Source organism: Solea senegalensis, unplaced genomic scaffold (genome assembly GCF_019176455.1).
Source record: "Solea senegalensis isolate Sse05_10M unplaced genomic scaffold, IFAPA_SoseM_1 scf7180000013597, whole genome shotgun sequence".
In the NCBI taxonomy this organism is placed as follows: domain Eukaryota; kingdom Metazoa; phylum Chordata; class Actinopteri; order Pleuronectiformes; family Soleidae; genus Solea; species Solea senegalensis.
The window spans coordinates 22,177-43,028 of record NW_025320850.1 but is presented as its reverse complement, the minus strand read 5'-3'; the positions used below and the strand labels follow the sequence as shown (position 1 = coordinate 43,028).

Here is a 20,852-nt window from a genome sequence, read left to right as displayed (position 1 = left end):
AATGTAATAAAATTAGCCTTAATATTGCATCTTGCAACAGATGCTTAAATATCTGACCTTGTAGATACCCCTCCACCCTCAAACCCCCCTCCACAGGAGGCCTAAAGGAGCAATTAAGCGTCCATTTGGATTTCTATGTCACTCTTAGAGTTTCCAACTCTGTGACCATACAGACGGGGTAGTGCGCTGCAGTTTTCAGTATGGTATTGCAATTCACCGCCAGAACACTAGGGGCTGCGGGAATGAGTCGTTAACTGACTAATGACAGCACCGCGGTCTCCATTGGTCTCAGTTGCCTCGACTGATGACGACATTTTTTGGAGGCACACGTCGGGCTACAGAGAGCACTTTGCCAGTATCATAAACAAAGATTATTGGTGTGCATGTGAATGTTCTCAGTGTTGGTATCAAATAAGATATGCTGTGATCACAAGTCATACATACCAGGACTTGCACGGCTCCCACTCCACCAGTTGCAATTTTTGTCCCTATTCAGTTCAAATCTTTGGCTATACCTCCGTCTTGAATACTCTTTCAGGATTATTACACAGATTACATAAAGACTATCAGCACTTTATGACTGTAGATTCTCTAACATGAGAGTTCTAGGAAACGTCAGCAGGTGAATGACTCTGTGTGGGATTATTGAACCTTTAAAACTTTGCATTAGGCAACCCTCTTCACAGGGTAGAACTCTTTGCTCCCTGATACTGTATGTGGGCATTCTGAAAGGGAAGATATGTAGTTATTCTGGTACAGAGCTTGCATGCATCATTGGTAAATGACTGTAATCAATGGACTATAGAGATGGATGAGAGGATAAATATATATGGGCAGTCATCAGTGCTCAAATGAATCAAAATCAATTCAAATGACTGTTTCATAGAAGAGTAGAGCACTTCACAGCAGAGACTAGGGTATTTTTTTTGTCTTTGAAAACCAAGATCACACCAAAATCATGTGTCAGTAGACGTGTCTGTTTACAAAGAATGGACACACTTACTGTATGAATTAAGGGAAATGTGTAGCAATGAGACCAGTGGGGAAAATAAAAGATCACAGTCTCATTCACTGTCAGCTTATGCTCTTACTTAAGAACATCTAAACTGAGACTGAGTGATGACCAAGACTGGACAATGCAAATCCCACACTACAGGACATATTTAAAATGAAAGGTGGAGCATTCAAACTGTAAGCACATTCATTTAGAGTGGCAACAATGAATCAACTATTGATCAACTACTACATTAATCAAGTGTTCATTTATTTCATTAGGATTTTATCCTCTCGGGTCGGTGTGAATACGTTTTACTCCTCTATGACTGTGTGCTGACTGGACTCTCTAAAACTATTATGGACAAAAATATCTGATTACTTCATTGTGGTATACTTCAATTATATATACAGTATATATATTTTTTTTCAAACATATTCAGACAATTATGGATTGACATTACAACACACCTTTCCTTTTCCGTTTCAGCACTGCACTGGGAGCAGGACAGCCTTCTTTCACAATGTCATCTATTACTGGAAAAGATATAAAATATGTGATCATGATTAAATAATGTGCTGACTATTACATCAATGTGAATAACATAAACAATCAAATCTATCAGTTTAGAATTGGAGGCTGCTCTTGATGTGTCAAAAGGTATTTAAATGTTGTAAAGCTCCTGTGGTTTTCTATTGCATCAGAGATGCCTGGCAATGTAAGAATACAAGTTCACCATGAAAGCTCATAACATGCTCTTCTTTCGGGATGAATGGCAGCACACAGTGAACATTGTGGGTAAGTTGTACCCTTAAGGATGACCTGGCTTCAGCATGCTATTACAAACATATCTAGCTGCTGAAGTACTGAATTACTTCTACAACCCTTTCGGACTTGATAAAGTGGATGATTTACAGCACTACACTTGTACTTCATATTTAACATTTAACTGTAACATCCTCCACATCCACATTAATAACGTGAAATACTTAAATCAACTCCTGAAAGTGTCTATGTACCTGAAGCACCGGAAGCCATATGAACACCCAGAGACAATGTGGTGCACAGCAAAACACAGCACAGTGCTGTAAACGTCTGTGCTCCATGCTTTATGGACTATGCACTGTAGAGCATCAAATCAGGGCCCTAAGTGTCCTAACACAGTCTTTGTCCCTGGCCTCTGAAGGTGGGAAGGTCAGAAAGAATCCCAGAAACACAGGCGTGATGTATGATATGATATGTAATGTAATGTAAACAGCTTAATGCTCATACCTGTTTTCTTCTCTAGCCCTTTTTGTAATATATACATTTCTGCCATTCTTGTACACAATGGGATGTCTGGTGCTGAGAATTTATTAACATTTTCACATTGCACAAAGTCATAATATGGTTTTGTGGGGCTTGCCATTTGTTTCCTACATACCTTTTTCTAAAGCAACTGGGGCAGCTGGAGTTCCTTCTGAGGAATGGGAACCAGAGGTTGATGGTCCAGTTGGGGCTGCTGGTGGCCTAGTCAGGAACTTCACTGATGTAGTGGAGGTTGCTGAGGGACAACCTCCACTGGGTCTGGTGGGGCCATTACTGGTCCAGTTGGGGCCCTTCGGGGATCAGGTGGAGCCAGTGTTTGCTGGGGATCTGGTGGAGCTACTGGTCCAGTTGGTTGTTCGACTGGGGCTGATGAGGGTTCATCCAACTGGCGTGTGGCATCTGGTAGGACCCAGTCTGCATAGCAGAGGAACAGGAGTCATTTTACTTTAGTAATATTACTTGAATTAAATTAACAGCATAATCTGCTACAAACAAATCAATGTAGAAACTGAAATATACATAATCATTTTAAATCATCACTTATGGACCACTAGAGGTGGTGTGTGGTAGTGGAGTGACATGCCTACTAAATGAGACCTGCTTAATGAAACGCAGAACCACACGAAATGTGTGGCGATGCCTGCTCGGTCAGATTTTGCTTTCCTCTGGATGTTTATTATTTTGGTGTGTAGTTGCCAATCAATAGAGCACACAGGCATTGATGAGCTACACATCCCATTCTATATCTATTTCTTCTGCAGAGAGCTGCAAAAAAGTGTGTAGGATTGTGTCGGCTGTATTCACACACAATCTGGTGTTATGCAGAGGTGTGGGCCTGTTTATTTGTGCTTTAAAATGTCACTGCAGTGAAACATTGAGTCAATAACATTCCTTTTTAACGTTTCCCCAATTCACTTCACGCATTGCATTCAACAATGATACCTAAAAGGATCATTTGGCACAATGAAATTAAGCTTCCTAAAATTAGATACTACATTTCATTGTATGACAATATATTCCAAGTTGTTTTTGTCAGTAAGTAAACGTCAGTGATGTTTATGTTATAGGAGCAATGTGCAATAAAGTACAACATTTTAAAATTTGCATTTGGTCAGAAAGTGAGTATCCTGCTCATAGTTAAATTAAAAAAAATATACCACAAAGCATTTTTCCAGCCAGGCTGCTGTCAGCTGAACAGTCAATCACAGTGGACAGCAGGAGAGGAAGATGTTCCATTAATCAAGATTCTCACATTCTCTTGGATCTTTCTGTGTGGAGTTGACATGTTCTCCCCATATCTGTGTGGGTTCTCTCCAGGTACTCAGGCTTCCTCCCACCGTTCAAAGGCATGCATGAAGGGATAGGTTAAGTGTGTGTGTGTGTGTGTGTGTGTGTCTGTATGTTGCCCTGTCATGAACTGGCAAGCACAAGTACTTGTGTGTGTCGGGTACTTGTGCCTGAAAGATGCTGGGATAGGCTCCAACCCACCCTGGCCTCAACAGTGGTAGAGAATGAATGAATTGATGGATGTTAAACCCAGTTTAGCCAGAAAATTGTGTGGACTCAACAGAAATAGCTTTTTACTCTGCTAAGACCAGTGTTACTAACAAACAAAGGTAAGTATACAGCCCTCAATGTGCATCGAGCACTAGGTTTAGGGTGTTGCCTAAAACGCAATGAGTGACGGGAAAAAAGCTGCACATCTATATAGGTTTGTAAAAAAGTTCCATCTCCTCAAACCTCAGAGTTTAAGCATAGCGACAATTCAATTTGTTTCACATGAATGGGTGACCACAAAGCTGAAAACCAAACACAGAAGACTCACCTTTTACAATAAATAACAGACCATTCTTACCGTGAACAAGAAGTCCATAAATGTCCCGCATTCTGTCCACACATGTAGTAGCGTTCGCCTACTAAGTGGCAACGGGGCAGTAACACCTCGGACACCCAGGTGTTTGCTGTCAAGAGCATTGCCCTTACACCCAGGGCCTGCAGTTTTTCAAGCTAAAAAGGACACACACACACACACAAAAGAAAAGTAAGACATAACATTAATATTTAGAACAACATTTGCAAATTGCACTGCAATAAAACAATAAAAAGGAATATCATAGCAATATATTTGCTTCATCTTGGATGTGAGATACAGTCCTGTTTTTTCGGTGTGTTTGGACCCAACTCTCCCGTTTCTCATCAAATTTGGCCAGTTTTTTTAAAGCCTGAGTTTATGTGGCTGTTGCATATTTTGCAGGTTTTGCAAGCTACATTTATAACAGTGCGACAGGCCACACACTGTCTTGAGGTTGACCCCTGGCCTGGCAATGTCTGTGAGACAGAAAGATAGACAGACCAACAGAAGACAGACGGACTGACAGACACAAAGAGAGGGTATGTGAGTGTGTGTGTGTGTGAGAGAGAGAGAGGTCTGGTTCGTTTTTCAGATCTATATTTAAAGCGCTTATTTGCTACTTTTAATGATCTTAATGATCTTATAAATCTTATATAAATCTTATAAATAAATATAATTTACCTCAATCTCATATGTTTCGTTATTTCCAGGCATGGAACTATGCTCAAAAAAACTTTACTTCTTTCCCACAATCACCAATGGGATCTCTTATTACTGAGGTACTCTCTCTTCCAGTGGCTCGTGGTAGGATTTCAGGATTATTTGACCTCATATCATCTTCAAACATGTCCTCCCTTGTGAAGGTCAAGGAAAGTTGGGAAAGGGAGCTTGGCTTTGATTTGACAGACGGGTGGTGGAGAGAGATCAGGGTCAATTCTACATCTTCTTGTGCTCGTCTTAGTTTAATCCAATTTAATTTATTTCACAGGCTATTTTCAGGTACAAATGATATTTGAGATAGATGTGGTTTATCTCCAGCAGACCATGTTCATATGTTTTTTTCTTGTCCCAAATGAGTCCATTACTGGTCATGTTTTTTTAAATTATTAAACACTGCCCTCAATATCAAGTTAGAACATTCTGCCCACTGATATCCATCTCTGGGGTACCTCGTACTCCATCTAGTCTCACTGAGAAAAACTCTGATGTTGTTGCTTTTGCCTCGCTCATAGCCCGCAGACGTATTCTATTACATTGGAAAAGCGTGAACGCTCCCTTCTACTACTTCTTGGTTAAGTGATTTAATGTCTTTTTTGTCATTGGAAAAAGTTAAATATTCCCTTAGAGGCTCAGCTGCCAATTTTTATGAAAGAAGGGAATCTCTCATCACATATGTAAACACCTTCTCCTCTCTGGACCCCAACTGAATCAATCTGATGCATCCCATTTTTTTTCTTTAATTATTTATTCCTCCCTCTGTGTTTTGTTCTATTTTGTTTATTTGTTCTTTATATTTATGTACCTGTTTTCACCAACTAGGTGATTACTTGTGGATTTTATTTTTGTTTGTTGTTGCTTATATTTGTTTGTTTTTGTTGTGTTTTGTTTTTTTTCTCTCCCTCTTTGTACTTGGGGGATGTTCTTTTCCTGGTTCTTTGTTCAAAAATAAAAATGTATAATATAAAAAAATAAAAGAACACAGAATCAAGATAGAAATGAGCAAAGAGCTGTGAAAACGCAAGAAACACAACTAAGGGCAGGTTGGGGTGGGCATAGATGACGACCAGTGGAGAAGCGTTTTAAAACTGGTCCACTCCTCATCCATATGCACCAGACATGGCCTTTTACAATGTAAAGTGCTCCATAGAGCTCACTATACCAATGCTAAATTGGCTAGAATATATTTTGACCACAGCGATGCTTGTAAGTCTCCAGCTGACCATTTGCACATGTTCAGGGTAGAGGGAGGCATTTATATCAAATACAGAACAGTGTTAGGGTCAATAGGGTAGGTATGGGACACAGGAGAGAGGAGGTTGTGATAATGAGGTTGAGGCTAGGGCACTGTGCACTGAATAAATCACTTAAATTGGCAGGGAATCATCAGACAGGACTGTGTGAGAGGTGTCAGGAAGAGGAGGAATCTGTGGAAAATGTACTTTTGAGGTGTAGGGCATATAAGGCAAATACAGAGGTGATGAAAAATAATCTAAGGAAATTAGGGGATCAAGAATTTCATTTAAAGGGAGTAATGGAAACGAGTGAGAAATGTTAACAGGATGATTATGTAGGAGCAGCAAGTGTGCACCCTTGACGGTCTACAAATGTTGCTGGAAACTGGCAAAACAGGTTCATTAAGGAGACAATCCTTTACTAGTCTCCCATAGAAAACCATGTCAGGCTTGCTGTGATGACTCTGCCCACTTTGAGGAGGCGCTATGAAAACAACATGGCTGATACTAAACGGAGTCGAGTCGATTAGAGTAAAGTTGAGATCAGAGCAGTTATTTGATCACATTCATCACATTTCCTTCAGATGAGACTTGAGAAAACTTTGGTCTGTGGTTTGTTTCCTGTTCAGCAGCAGAATCACTTCACAGACGTTCAGCAGCTTCATGACGATCATTTCCTGCTTTCACAAGGTAACGAAACTAAACTCATCTCATCACACGTGACTTTGAGTGGACGTGATGTTTTTACTGTGAAGCTCATGAATCTCACGTCACTGACTCTTGTTCAGTGACTGAGGTTTTTACACAGAATGAATTGACCCTGTAGTGACTTAGAGAGGCTTAAATGTCTGGTGTAATACTGCAAACTTGTCTTATTATGGGATGTGAACATGTCCTGGTTCCTCTGAACGTGAAGAAGGCCCAACCCTTTTGAAGCAGCTCTGCTGACACAGTATAAATGCTGACATCTGCTGGTTGACATGTGATATTACACACTGGAATCACGTGGATGCTCAGAACCCACGAGCTGAACTTCTGTATGGTCTTAATTCACTGAGTGATGGTTTGACATCAAACATATTTAAATGTAACATCTATAAACACAAACTCTTGTTAACGACCAGATGTTGTTTGGAGCTCAAACGTCACCTGGTTGTAACAAAAGACTTTTCTACAAGTTCACTGTGTTTGTTTTTGTAGAGAGAGTCGTGTTCCTTTGTCACAGCTAAAGAATCAATCATGGAGTAAAAGTGACAGCTACAGTGAAAAGTGGAATTTCCTGTTCAATAATTCCTAAGATATGAACTTGTTTTCTTTTACTTTGACCTTTGTCTGAAAAGTGGATCCTCTCTCAGCTAACTTGGCTAGTGCTGCTAACTGCAAAACAACCACTTCCCTGTTACAGATCCATCATGTTCTTATGACTTAACTCCGCCTCCTCTGACTCACTCTGTCTCCATCAGCTGTTTAGTTTATTTCACATAGAAACAATATAAAAAAACACATAGACAATAACACATAAAAGTACATGTGACGTGCAGCAGAAACACGGATTGAAAAAGAAATGCACTGAAAATGAAAAAGTTGTGACTTTTTGTCGACGTGATGTTTTTACTGTGAAGCTCATGAATCTCACGTCACTGATTCTGTTGTTCAGCGACTAAAATGTTTGGAAATCACTGGTTTAGAGGACATTTGTGCTTTTGGTGAAAGAGAAGTTCTGCTGGACTCAAAGATCAGATAGTGACTGATCATTTTATGTTTCCGGTGAAAACAGATTACAGCCATTGTAGGTGAAACAAAAGGATCCAGAGGACGAGGTCATATTTTGATAAGATTTAAGAAACTAAAGTTAAATTAAACGTTTATTCAAAATCGTCACAATTAACGACATCTCTTCAAAGTCCAGATGTTTAACATACATATGTATCTATCTATTGGGCAGCTTCTTACCTGACCACCAGAGGGCGGGCTCTTCTGTTAAACCAGTGGACTCACCTGCAGTGAAGGGCTGTAAAGTGTGATGCAAACAGCGTCTTGAGTGAGTTGTGAGTCGAGCTGTGAACGAACGAGTCAAATCTTTTTAACGGCTCTTTGAAATGAACCAGTAACTGAGTGACTGACAGTCCATTATTAGCATAAACCAATGGGCTGTGCCGATTGTTCAGTCAGCCAATGAGGGTCATGTCGGCCAATTCTGTGGTTAAAAAAAGTCTTCTTGCTGACCGGCCCACATTAGGTCAATGTGGTCCACTCATGTTAGCAGAACTTGTAATGAACGAGTTTTATTCTCCCAGCAGGTGGCGCTCTGCTATGAATCAGATCAAGGACAGTGAAGAGGAAGCTCTGCCCTCTAAAACCACTCTGTGTGAGGAACATGAGGGTCAGAGGTGAGATGAGGATCTCATGGATCATGTGACTCGTCTCCATGTCACAGCTCAGTGTTTTATTTACACATCATGTGTTTGTAGGAGGATCCATCAACAGAGACCAGACTCTGTCAGACCTGGACCTGGACCAGGACCCAGCTGTGTGTCCATGAAGAGTGACCAGTCCATGGATCAACCTGTGAGCTTCAAACAAGAACAGAGGTCAGATGGTGGAGGGAGGAGGTCTTCACAAAAAAGTCCAGGACCAGACTCTGCCAGACCTGGACCTGGACCCAGCTGTGTGTCCATGAAGAGTGACCGGTCTATAGGTCGTCTTATTAACTTCAAGGATGGACAAAAACATGGTGAACGGATGTAAGGATTTCACACATAGTAACACACACTTACATGATCCTCCACCAGGGGGAGCCTGTCTAGTCCAAAACATGTTGAATCCAGAAAAACACTCTTCTTCTCTTTGGTGGACCAATGTTGTTTTTCTGTCTCCACTAAACGTCTTCAGCCTGTCCTCGTCTCTGAATACGTTTCCAGCAGTAAATCTAGTCAGAGTCCGTGATTGGTCAGGGACTCATGGACAAGCCTCTCTGATTGTGTCTTTGAGACTTCACACATAACAAACACTAGAGACTGTCCTTCAGGGACTTTTGTCTTCAACCTGTCAAACTCATGTCATGTGAACTTGGCTGAAGAAGAATCGTAGGTGCAGCACATTGAAAACCTGGTAGAAACAAATGATTGTTTAGTAAATGACACTGAATCTTTTCTCCTCAGAGTTGATCAGCAGAGGACAGAGGTTCTCAGTGGTCAGTCTGTCCAGCAGCATGGAGCAGACCTGGACTCCATATTTAAGGTGTGTAAATGTACAAACATGACACTACTGTTAATACTGAAGCAGAGTCCTGGGGCCTCATGTATAAACCGTGCGTACGCACAAAAAGACGGCGTACGCTTGCTTTCACGCACAGACGGCATGTATAAAAATGTACTTGGCGTGGAAGTTTGCGCATCGCAGCGCAAACTCTCGAGCTGCCGTGAGAATTTGCCGAGAGCTCCGCAAACTCTTGTCAGGTGGAGACGCTGCAATATTAAGCTCTGAAACTTATCACAGTGTTTGAAAATAATATTATTAATGTGTCTACAGTGACAAACATGAATTTTCTGTGACAAACAATACTGATACACCACGTACGTTTGAACATATGTGGATAACATCAGAGAGGACACTGAAGACGAAACTGATCCTGTGAGCACACACACACACACTACAGACCTGTGTGTGTGTGTGTGTGTGTGTGTGAGTGTGTGAGAGAGGGAGACTCACTTATTTACTTTGAGCAAATTACTGAAATTAATTTTCCACAGATGAATATTTTCTTTATGTAACACAGTGATGTAAACACAGCTGCTGACATGAACACATGAACACATGAACACACGTCAGTCTATAATGTTTTAAACTCAAAATAAAGTAACAGACTCATTTGTTGCAAGAAAACGGGACTTGAACGTTGAGTAGAACATTTTCTTTATCCCATTTTAATCCACACGATAGCGAAATAACTACGAAAAAGTTATTCCGCCACCGCTGCGCCTTTCATCGGAAGAGAAAGGCGCAGCATCCACAACACAATCAGTGACAGTAATGAATGGTTACATGGAGTAACTCCGTGAACTCTGTCTGCTTATTTTGTGCGTAATGTCTGTAGATGATGACGTGTGACACTTATAGATTGTTGAAATAATCTGTAAATTCAGCTCACATGGATCAGTCATGTCTAAACATACATGTTACACCAGAAAAAAACATGCACAGGATCAACTATCAATGCACAGCCAGTTTTTTAAGCATCAATATTAATATGAGAGCAGTCGTTGTGACCCTGACATTTAGTTCCTTTGTGTTTATCACTAATTCCAAAAGAAACGACCAAAATAATCTATTTTTACAGATTTATACATCATAAATTGACGAGTTGATCGTGCACTTTCCTTCTTTTTCTTTTATTTCCCTCTTTCTTTGCTGCCACAGTTGTCCTTTTTCTTCAGGACAAAGGCGTTTTAGAGTCATTTGTATATTCATTTGAGGGTGGGCGTGGTGTGTTCCTCATTCATCTCCGCTCAGTTTCACGTTTGATGGGATGTATAAAGAAAAGGTGCGCAGGACTTGGCGTATGCACAGTTTTATTAATCTGAGATTTTCTTTGCGTACGTACTTTATACATTTTGTGCGTACGTCGTCTTTTAGTATGAAAGCTGCGCACTCTTTTATACATGAGGCTCCTGGTCCTGACAGTCTGGATGCTGCTCTGTGGACCTGCAGGACTTCACTCTGTCACTGATCATCTGAGGTTAAACTTCACATGTTCTGTTCCAGCTGCTGGAGGAGAATATCATCTGCTTTGTGAAGAACGAGCTGAAGAAGATCCACAAGGTTCTGGATACAGATCACACAGAAGTCTCAGAGAGTCAGAGGGAGGATGAGGAGCAGAGGAGCAGCAGAGAGGCCTTTCTGAAGATCACAGAGGACTTCTTAAGGAGGATGAAGCAGGAGAAGCTAGCTGACAGTAAGAGGACTTTTAATGTGAAAGGAAGAACATCTTATTTTATCAATGATCCACTCACTGATTTATTTTCTTGTGTTCTGTCAGAAATCAGAGCTTCAGCTTGTCGACGTGAACTCAAATCAAACCTGAAGAAGAAGTTCCAGTGTTTGTTTGAGGGCGTGGCTAAAGCAGGAAACCCCACCCTTCTGAATGAGATCTTCACAGAGCTCTACATCACAGAGGGAGGGACTGGAGAGGTCAATGAAGAACATGAGGTCAGACAGATTGAAAGAGCTTCCTGGAAACCAGACAGACCAGAAACATCCATCAGACAAGAAGACATCTTTAAAGCCTCAGCTGGAAGAGACGGACCAATCAGAAGAGTGATGACAAAGGGCGTGGCTGGCATTGGGAAAACAGTGTTAACACAGAAGTTCACTCTGGACTGGGCTGAAGACAAAAGCAACCAGGACGTACAGTTCATGTTTCCCTTCACCTTCAGAGAGCTGAATGTGCTGAAAGAGAAGAAGTTCAGTTTGGTGGAACTCATCCATCACTTCTTCACTGAAACCAAAGAAGCAGGAATCTGCAGGTTTGAAGACTTTAAGGTGGTCTTCATCTTTGATGGTCTGGACGAGTGTCGACTTCCTCTGGACTTCCACAACACTGAGATCCTGACTGACGTCACAGTGTCCACCTCAGTGGACGTGCTGCTGACAAACCTCATCAGGGGGAAACTGCTTCCCTCTGCTCGCCTCTGGATAACCACACGACCTGCAGCAGCCAATCAGATCCCTCCTGACCGTGTGGACATGGTGACAGAGGTCAGAGGGTTCACGGACCCACAGAAGGAGGACTACTTCAGGAAGAGGTTCAGAGATGAGGAGAAGGCCAGGAGGATCATCTCCCACATCCAGACATCACGAAGCCTCCACATCATGTGCCACATCCCAGTCTTCTGCTGGATCACTGCAACTGTTCTGGAGAACATGTTGAAAACCAGAGATGGAAGAGAACTGCCCAAGACCCTGACTGAGATGTACATCCACTTTCTGGTGGTTCAGTCCAAAGTGAAGAAGGTCAAATATGATGGAGGAGCTGAGACTGATCAACACTGGAGTCCAGAGAACAGGAAGATGATTAAGTCTCTGGGGAAACTGGCTTTTGAGCAGCTGCAGAAAGGAAACCTGATCTTCTATGAATCAGACCTGACAGAGTGTGGCATCGATATTACAGCAGCTTCAGTTTACTCAGGAGTCTTCACTCAGATCTTTAAAGAGGAGAGGGGCCTGTACCAGGACAAGGTCTTCTGCTTTGTCCATCTGAGTGTTCAGGAGTTTCTAGCTGCTCTTCATGTTAATCTGACCTTCATCACCTCTGGAACAAATCTGTTGTCAGAAGAACCAACAACGAGCCAGTGGTCCATACAAACAAAAAAACCTAAACTGAATCATCTGCACCAGAGTGCTGTGGACGAGGCCTTACTGAGTCCAAATGGACACCTGGACTTGTCCCTCCGCTTCCTCCTGGGTCTTTCACTGGAGACCAATCAGAAGCTCTTAAGAGGTCTACTGACACAAACAGGAAGTGGTTCACAGACCAATCAGGAAACAGTTGAGTACATCAAGCAGAAGATCAGTGAGAATCTGTCAGCAGAGAGAAGCATCAACCTGTTCCATTGTCTGAATGAACTGAACCATCGTTCTCTTGTGGAGGAGATCCAAGAGTCCCTCACATCAGGACGCCTGTCCAGAAAGACACTGTCTCCTGCTCAGTGGTCAGCTCTGGTCTTCATCTTACTGTCACCAGGAAAAGATCTGGAAGAGTTTGACCTGAAGAAATACTCTGCTTCAGAGGAGGCTCTTCTGAAGCTGCTGCCGGTGGTCAAAGTCTCCACCAAAGCTCTGTACGTGGATCAGTATATAAATATTAATAAGACATATTCTAAAGAGCACAAGACAAACATGTTTAACCTTTTGTTCATCACTGTTTTCTACCTCAGACTGAGTGGCTGTAAACTCTCAGAGAGAAGCTGTGAAGCTCTGTCCTCAGTCCTCAGCTCTGTGTCCTCTAGTCTGAGACACATGGACCTGAGTAACAATGACCTGCAGGATCCAGGAGTGAAGCTGCTGTGTGATGGACTGAAGAGTCCTCACTGTTCTCTGGAGACTCTCAGGTTGGTGCTCAGCTGATTTATATTGAAAATTCTACTCTGATTATTTTTTTATTTAATTTTTTTATAATTTATTTTTTATTGACATTCAGAAACAGACATTCACATCCGGCAAAACATACATGCATACATCTCACATCTGTTGTCTGCTCTAAATGCCTAGACAAAAAAAACAAACAATGAAAAAAGGAAAAACACACATTAGCAACTATGTACAAGTTAGATTTCCACAGTTCCTCCAGCAGACAGGGGAATTATCATCATAGTGAGACTTCTGAGAAGGTGTAATAAAGTACCTAATCAAGCTTTTCCATCCAAATTCCCTCCACCTCTGTGAGCTGGTACATCTCCATTGATACCTCCAAATTGTTGTCCATTCTTCCTCAGATATATTTATCCCTCCTTCCTTCTCCCATTTTATTTTAATATATGAAGTAGAGTGAGATTTCAAATTAGACAGACCCTTATATAAGCCTGACACAGTTTTATTAATAGCTTTTGTAAATAATTGAATTAGACATGTGTTTATCTTTGTTAGATTTTTCATCTTTGTATTGACATAATGCCGTAACTGCAGGTATCTATAAAAGTCTTGTTTTTCTAAAACATGTGTCCTTTTAAGCGTTTCAAAACTGAGTAACTTTCCATCTTTCATTACTCTACATAAGGCTGTTATACCGTTAGCTATCCAGTCCTTAAATCTAGAATCCAATTTATTAGGTCTAAAATCCGAATCATAAGCACACCATTTAAGAGCCAAAATATCATTTTCAAGTTTATGTTATTTTATAATAATTTTCCATACTTTAAGGGTCCACGCCACCCATGGATTATCAATGTTATTTATGTGGGTTTGCAAGTTATTATCAGCTAAAATTGCCTGTATGGGGATGGAGGGCGCTGCAAAATAAAAAATATCTAAAATATCCTCATCCTCCCTTTTGTTTAACCAGCTGTAAGGTTTTGAGGCGAACTGCTATATACCTGGATAGCAGTTTGTCCCACTCGTTAAATTGGTTTTGGTTAATCTCTATTGGCAATGTTTGAAATAAATATAAAAGTCTTGGCAATATGATCATTTTAATAGAGTCAATTCTTGAACTAAGGCTAAGGAAGGGAATTAAGTTCCATCTTTCTATATCATCCTTTATTTTTTTATGTATGGGTGAATAGTTATATTCCGATAATTTTGTAAGATCTTTTGGTAGGTTGATGCCTAAGTATTTAAAGGACTCTGTTTGCCATGTCAAGGGGTAGCTACTTTTGATTTCTCTTGGTGGGCAGTAGTTATATGAGAGTATTTGGGTTTTACTCATGTTGATTTTGTACCCAGATAATTGGCCATATTGTTCAAATGCTTGCATCAATTTAGGCAGAGAGTGAGTTGGTTGCGCAAGGTATATCAAAATATTGTCTGCATAACAGGCCAATTTATATTCCGTCCCTTTAATAATGATTCCCTTAATATCTTCTGTTTGTCTGATGTACTGAGCTAGTGGTTCCAAATATAATGCGAAGAGTAGTGGTGACCATGCACAGCCCTGTCTGGTGCCCCTTTCTAGGGTAAAACTATTTGACAAATATCCATTGACCTTGACCCTGGCGGTAGGTTTGTCATATAGTGCCTGTATGGTTTTAATAATTGTATCGTGGAAGCCAATTCTATGCAACACTCTGTAGAGAAAAATCCACTTAACCGAATCAAAGGCCTTTTCAGCATCTACGCTCATCACAATTGCTTCAGTTTGATTTCTTTGTATATGATCCATAATATGTAGTGTCTTTGGTATATTGTCTTGTGTTTGGCGTTGGTGTATGAAACCTGTCTGATCATTATGTATCAGTGTCGGCAGGAATTCTTCTAATCGTTTGGCCATAACAGAAGTAAATCATTTATAGTCCACATTAACAACAGAGATTGGACTAAAAGAGCCACTCTCCACTTTATCCTTGCCTTCTTTTGGTATGGCTGAAATGATTGCCTCCTTCCAGCTGGGTGGCGTTTGCACATTTTTTAAAGCCCAATTCAGAGTAGGAAGTAAAACAGGTATTAGTTCTTTTTTAAATTCCTTGTACCACTCTGCCGTGTAGCCATCAGATCCTGGTGATTTGCTTAATTTAAGTCTACCAATTGCAACTTTTAATTCTTCTTCAGTTATATCCGCAGTCATAATTTTATTTTGATTTTCATCGAGAGTGGGTAAATCTAGGGAATTCAGGAAGCTGTCAATTTGGGCCACACTCCCACCTGGGACTTCAGAATATAAGGTTTTGTAAAACACTTCAAAAGCTTCCTGAATTTCATTTAGTTTATTTTTTATCGCTTTTGTCCTTGGATCCCTAATTTTATGAATTGTATTTTCGGCTATCCTTTTTTTCAATTTCCATGCCAATACTTTCATAGATTTGGAGCCACTTTCGTAGTGTTTCTGTTTCAGAAACATTCCATTTTTCTCGATTTCTTGTGTGGCCAAATTATTAATTTCATTCCTGGTGTGTCTAATTTCTCTCAATGTATTCTGTGCCAAATCTAATTTCTGTTTTCCTTCTAGTACCTTTAGCTTGTTTTTGAAATCCTCTAACTTTTTATTCCTATTTTTTTTCTTAAATGACGATATTGCTATAATTTTCCCTCTCAGAACAGCCTTCAGAGTATCCCATAACATTGGAGGTGAAACCTCTCCAGTATCATTGAATTCTAAGAAGAGACACATTTCTGATTTAATTTGTGCCTTAAAAGACAGATCATTCAACAGACTGGAATTCAATTGTAATTGGATTCCCATCTATCTTACCCCTTACTTAAAATAAACGTGCCCTCTTTATCACCCATTTCGAATACTTTTTCAAAATGTAGCTTGTTTGAAATGAGAATAGCAACTCCTCTTCTCTGCCCTGATTTGTATGAAGAAAAAAACAGATTTGTAAAAGCCCCTTTTCTTTAGCTTTATATGCTCCTTGTCTGTCAAATGGGTCTCTTGTAAATAAACCACATGGGCTTGTTCTGTTCTCACTTTAGATAGGATTTTACTACGTTTAACTGGATTCAACAGCCCATTGACATTAAACGAAATGAATTTTCATTTGTCACTAGCCATACTTATTTACTTGTAAGTGTACCAACAAACTTAACAAGATGAAAATTGAAAGATCTGCTCCCTGAACAAATAACAACACCAAACATAAGCAAGAAATAGAAAAAAGGACAAACAGAAAGAGTGATCCCAAGGCCGGGGTCTCTAAGAAAAGACCCTGGCCTGAGCTAGATAAAATATCTAGCTGTGAGGGAAAGCCTCTCCCACCTGTGGGCTGAGGGCCCCCACCATGGCGCTCTAAAAAAGAAAAGAAAAGGTCTCTGTTCATTCCACAGAAAATGTGTCCTTATACAGCAACCCTCGCCTGTATGTGGGTCAATGACATATAAGTTTTTTAACAGGTCAATTTAAAAATATGATAAATATGAATTTCTATTGCAATTGGTCAAAGCTTTACAATGTCACAATGGCACCACATGATATTTGGTCGCACCACAAGATATTTGGTCGCACCACATGATATTTAATTAAGCACCACATGATATTTAATTACTTCCTAAATATTTAATTACTTTTTCCTGATATTGAAGGTAAGCACCACATGATACGAATTGGCACCACATGATATTTAGTCACCACAAGATATTTAGTGCATACCGCATGATGACTGGTCACACATGATATTTGAGTGCACCACAAGATATTTGGTGGCACCACAAGATGTTAATTGCTTCACGCTGATATTTGAATTGCGCGCACCACAGATATTTGATGCGCGCCACATGATATTTAGTGCGCACCACATGATGTTGGTAGCACCACAAGATATTTGGTGGCACCACATGATATTTAATTAAGCACCACATGATATTTAGTGCATACCACAAGATATTTAATTAAGCACCACGTGATGTTGGTGGCACCATGATATTTGGTCGCACCATGATGTTGGTGGCACCATGATGTTGAGTGGCACCACATGATATTTAGTCGCGCGATGTTGGTCGCGCACAAGATATTCGTGCGCACCACATGATATTGGTGGCACCACATGATGTTTGGTCGCGCCACATGATTTGGTCGCGCCACATGATATTTGGTCGCACCACAAGATATTTGGTCGCACCACATGATATTTTTACACTTTCCGTAGCAATACAAATGAAATGCCTAATGATTTTTGAATATATTTTTCTCGAATATATTTTTAACAAGAAAAAATGCAAATGGACAGTATAATTAGCCGTCATGTCATTGACCCATAAATATTCTCATCATGTGGTGAATATAGCACGTTCTGTTTAGCTTTTCCAACTCTTCAAAATTCAGTCAAAGCTTTTACTTCTTCTGGAGAGGATGGGGATTGCCTTCTGAAAGCTCGCAGTTTCTCCTTGATACCCTTCTCTCGCTCCTCACCTGTCCCTGATTATTTTTTTAATTACATATGTGAATAGATTTTCTTGAACTCCTCCTCAGAATGAGTGGCTGTAAACTCTCAGAGAGAAGCTGTGAAGCTCTGTCCTCAGTCCTCAGCTCTGTGTCCTCTCGTCTGAGACACGTGGACCTGAGTAACAACGACCTGCAGGATCAAGGAGTGAAGCTGCTGTGTGATGGACTGAAGAGTCCTCACTGTTCTCTGGAGACTCTCAGGTCAGAACTCTGACTCAGACTCTTTGCTTCTTTAGGTTCTTGTTGATGAAGATGTTTTTTTTTTTGAATCACTGAGTTCATCATATCTTCTTAACTCCAGTCTGTCAGGTTGTCTGGTCTCAGAGGAAGGATGTTCTTCTCTGACCTCAGCTCTGAACTCCAACCCCTCCCATCTGAGAGAACTGGACCTGAGCTACAATCATCCAGGAGACTCAGGAGAGAAGCTGCTGTCTGCTGGACTGAAGAGTCCTCACTGGAGACTGGACACTCTCAGGTATTCTCCTTCCTCCTCCTCCTTCCTCTTCATGTTCATCAGCAGTATTCAAACTTGTCAGCAGGTTCAGGTTGAAGATGTCCTGTTATTATGTTTTCCTCTGTCAGTGAGTATAACCAAACATTAGTGACACTTTTTAAACACCTCGTGAGAACGAGTGAATGTCACGTAGTTCAGCCTGAGAAACGACCAGAACCATGAACTGGACAGATCATCTGCACAGAGTAGCAGCATCATGTGAGAAGTCCTGGTACTGGGTACAGAACAGTCCTGGTCCACTTCAAACAGTCTACGGTCAAACTAAAGTAAAGATGTCTTTATTCTGTGGTGTTTGTAGTGAGTTGTGTACGAGATGTTCGTCATCTAACAGCTACAATCAAGTTGTTCTTCATTCTTCATTCAACGGTGAAACCACACAAGTTTTGGAAGCAGCAGTAACAGCGACGAGCCTCCGCAGCAGCAGCTGCATAAGTAGCCATGTGTTTCCTCTGTGACGCGCAGCTGAAAAAACCACGAAAGCACTGGAAACTAGGTCTCGATTCAAGCAAGCGATCAAACAACCGTAATTCAAATACAAAGTTTATGGTTTTTAGACGTCGCTGTCATTAGATGCTCGGTGTGATCCATAGATTTGTTGTTGACGTGTTATTTTGTTTTTAATGGAAACGTTTTGACCTGACAGTTTAAAAGTTTGTATATTGTTAATGTTTTATTTATTTTAACTTTGAATGTTAGATTTATATTAAAGTCGCACGGCCATTGTAGCTGTAATTAAATATAATATGTAAATATTAGATATGTAGAGTAGTATATATTTGTACAAGTCATATATATATACTACTCTACAATGCTGTAATATATCTATTTTCCACATTGTATCATTTGTATTGTATATTTTAATAGAAATAAATTAATAAATGAAGTTAAATATTTAAAATGTAAAAATAATAACAACATATATATGCATTTATTAAAAGTATTTCATATGTTCATTTATCAACACCGTAGGTGGCGCTAATGAGGCTGCAGCACTGCAGCACTACAGCAGAACTACAGCAGAACAATACATACATACTTGCATACTTGAGTATTGAGAAACAACCACATACTTGTGTACTCCCGTACTTGGCAAGTATATACTCCCAGCGTACTTCTCAAGTATATACTTCCTAAGTAAGCAAGTACATACTTGCATACTTGAGTATTGAGAAACAGCCACCGTCTTCTCTTTGAAACACACCTGTCCTTGTAGTTCATCATTGTGTCCACCAGAGTGCGTCATTAAGACAACAGTTTGGACTCATGTTGGACACAAACTCATTCAGACTGTTTCTTCCTCCAGGATGGACCATGCTGGAGAGCAGTGGTTAAAACCTGGTCCCAGGAAGTGTAAGTATGGATTTACAGGAAATAACAACATATCAGCTGATCATCAATAAACTGCAGCTGTGTCTCGTTGTCTTCATCAGATTCATGTGAACTGGAACTGGACACAAACACAATGAACAGAAAACTCAAACTGTCTGACGACAACAGGAAAGTGACCTTTGTGACAGAAGATCAGTCGTATCCTGATCATCCAGACAGATTTGAGTTCTGGTCTCAGCTGCTGTGTAGACCTGGTCTGACTGGTCGCTGTTACTGGGAGGTCGAGTGGAGAGGAGATGTTTGTATATCACTGAGTTACAGAGGAATCAAGAGGAAAGGCGACAGTTATGACTGTGTGTTTGGATATAATGATCAGTGCTGGAGTCTGTTCTGCTCTGATGATCATGGTTACTCTGTCCTTCACTGTGAGACACAAACACCCATCATGTCCTCTGTCTCTCACAGAGTATCAGTGTATGTGGACTGTCCTGCTGGGACTCTGTCCTTCTACAGCGTCTCCTCTGACTCACTGATCCACCTCCACACCTTCAGGACCACATTCACTGAACCGGTTTATCCTGGGTTCCTGGTCTTTCCTGATTCCTCAGTATCTCTGTGTCCTCTGTAGGACATGAAGAGACAGCAGCTTCAGTGGTGGACGAGGTCAAAGCTCGTCTCAGTCATTCTTTGTTGAAACCGTCAATAAATAAAGACTTAAAAAATCAACATGTCTGTCATTAACTGAGCCGCCGTCCTGCGCCGTGAGCGCCCCCTGCTGCTGAGAACCAGCCTGAAACACACAGGTTCACACACACTGAGATCAAAATAACAAAAAGTGAATGTTTGAAAGTGAAATTAAAAGATACAGAAAGTAAAATCAATTAAAAATGAATAAATGCTTTATATAAAATAAAAAGAAGTCAAAATAATATAAAATAAAATTCAAGGTTTTCAATCCAATAGAAAACAAAGTAAATAAAGATGTTAAGTTAAGTTTGACTCTGTCTCACTGACGAGCCTTTCTGTCCCAGCATGCACTGCTTCTCCTCCTCCTCCTCTTCATGCTACCTGACAACAACACTCAGAGTTACGCACACACATACACACACACACACGCACACACACACACACTCACACACACACACACACACACACACTCACACACACACACACACACACACACTCTCCCACACACACACACACACTCTCTACACACACACACACACACACACACACACACACACTCACTCCACACACACACACACACACACACACACACACACACACCACACACACACACACACACACACACA

At 40.7% G+C, this 20,852-nt stretch overlaps 1 protein-coding gene and 1 long non-coding RNA gene across 2 annotated transcripts; one reads left to right on the top strand and one right to left on the bottom strand.

Annotated features, from left to right (window-relative positions):
* Positions 1 to 249: 249 nt before the first annotated feature.
* Positions 250 to 4,305, bottom strand: LOC122760428. Its single transcript, XR_006358398.1, has 4 exons — positions 4,158 to 4,305; positions 2,418 to 2,716; positions 1,465 to 1,530; positions 250 to 1,342 (listed from the first exon to the last, which is right to left on the bottom strand). It is a non-coding gene; the product is annotated as an uncharacterized LOC122760428 (long non-coding RNA).
* Positions 4,306 to 6,586: 2,281 nt separating this feature from the next.
* On the top strand, positions 6,587 to 20,265 carry LOC122760430 (NACHT, LRR and PYD domains-containing protein 3-like). Its single transcript, XM_044015535.1, has 12 exons — positions 6,587 to 6,796; positions 8,052 to 8,147; positions 8,404 to 8,496; positions 8,578 to 8,697; positions 9,268 to 9,346; positions 10,871 to 11,060; positions 11,145 to 12,945; positions 13,042 to 13,215; positions 17,724 to 17,897; positions 17,998 to 18,171; positions 19,514 to 19,560; positions 19,641 to 20,265. Exons 3-12 carry the CDS (start codon positions 8,420 to 8,422, stop codon positions 20,165 to 20,167), a joined length of 3,363 nt encoding a protein of 1,120 aa, XP_043871470.1. The 5' UTR covers positions 6,587 to 6,796; positions 8,052 to 8,147; positions 8,404 to 8,419; the 3' UTR covers positions 20,168 to 20,265.
* Positions 20,266 to 20,852: the final 587 nt, after the last annotated feature.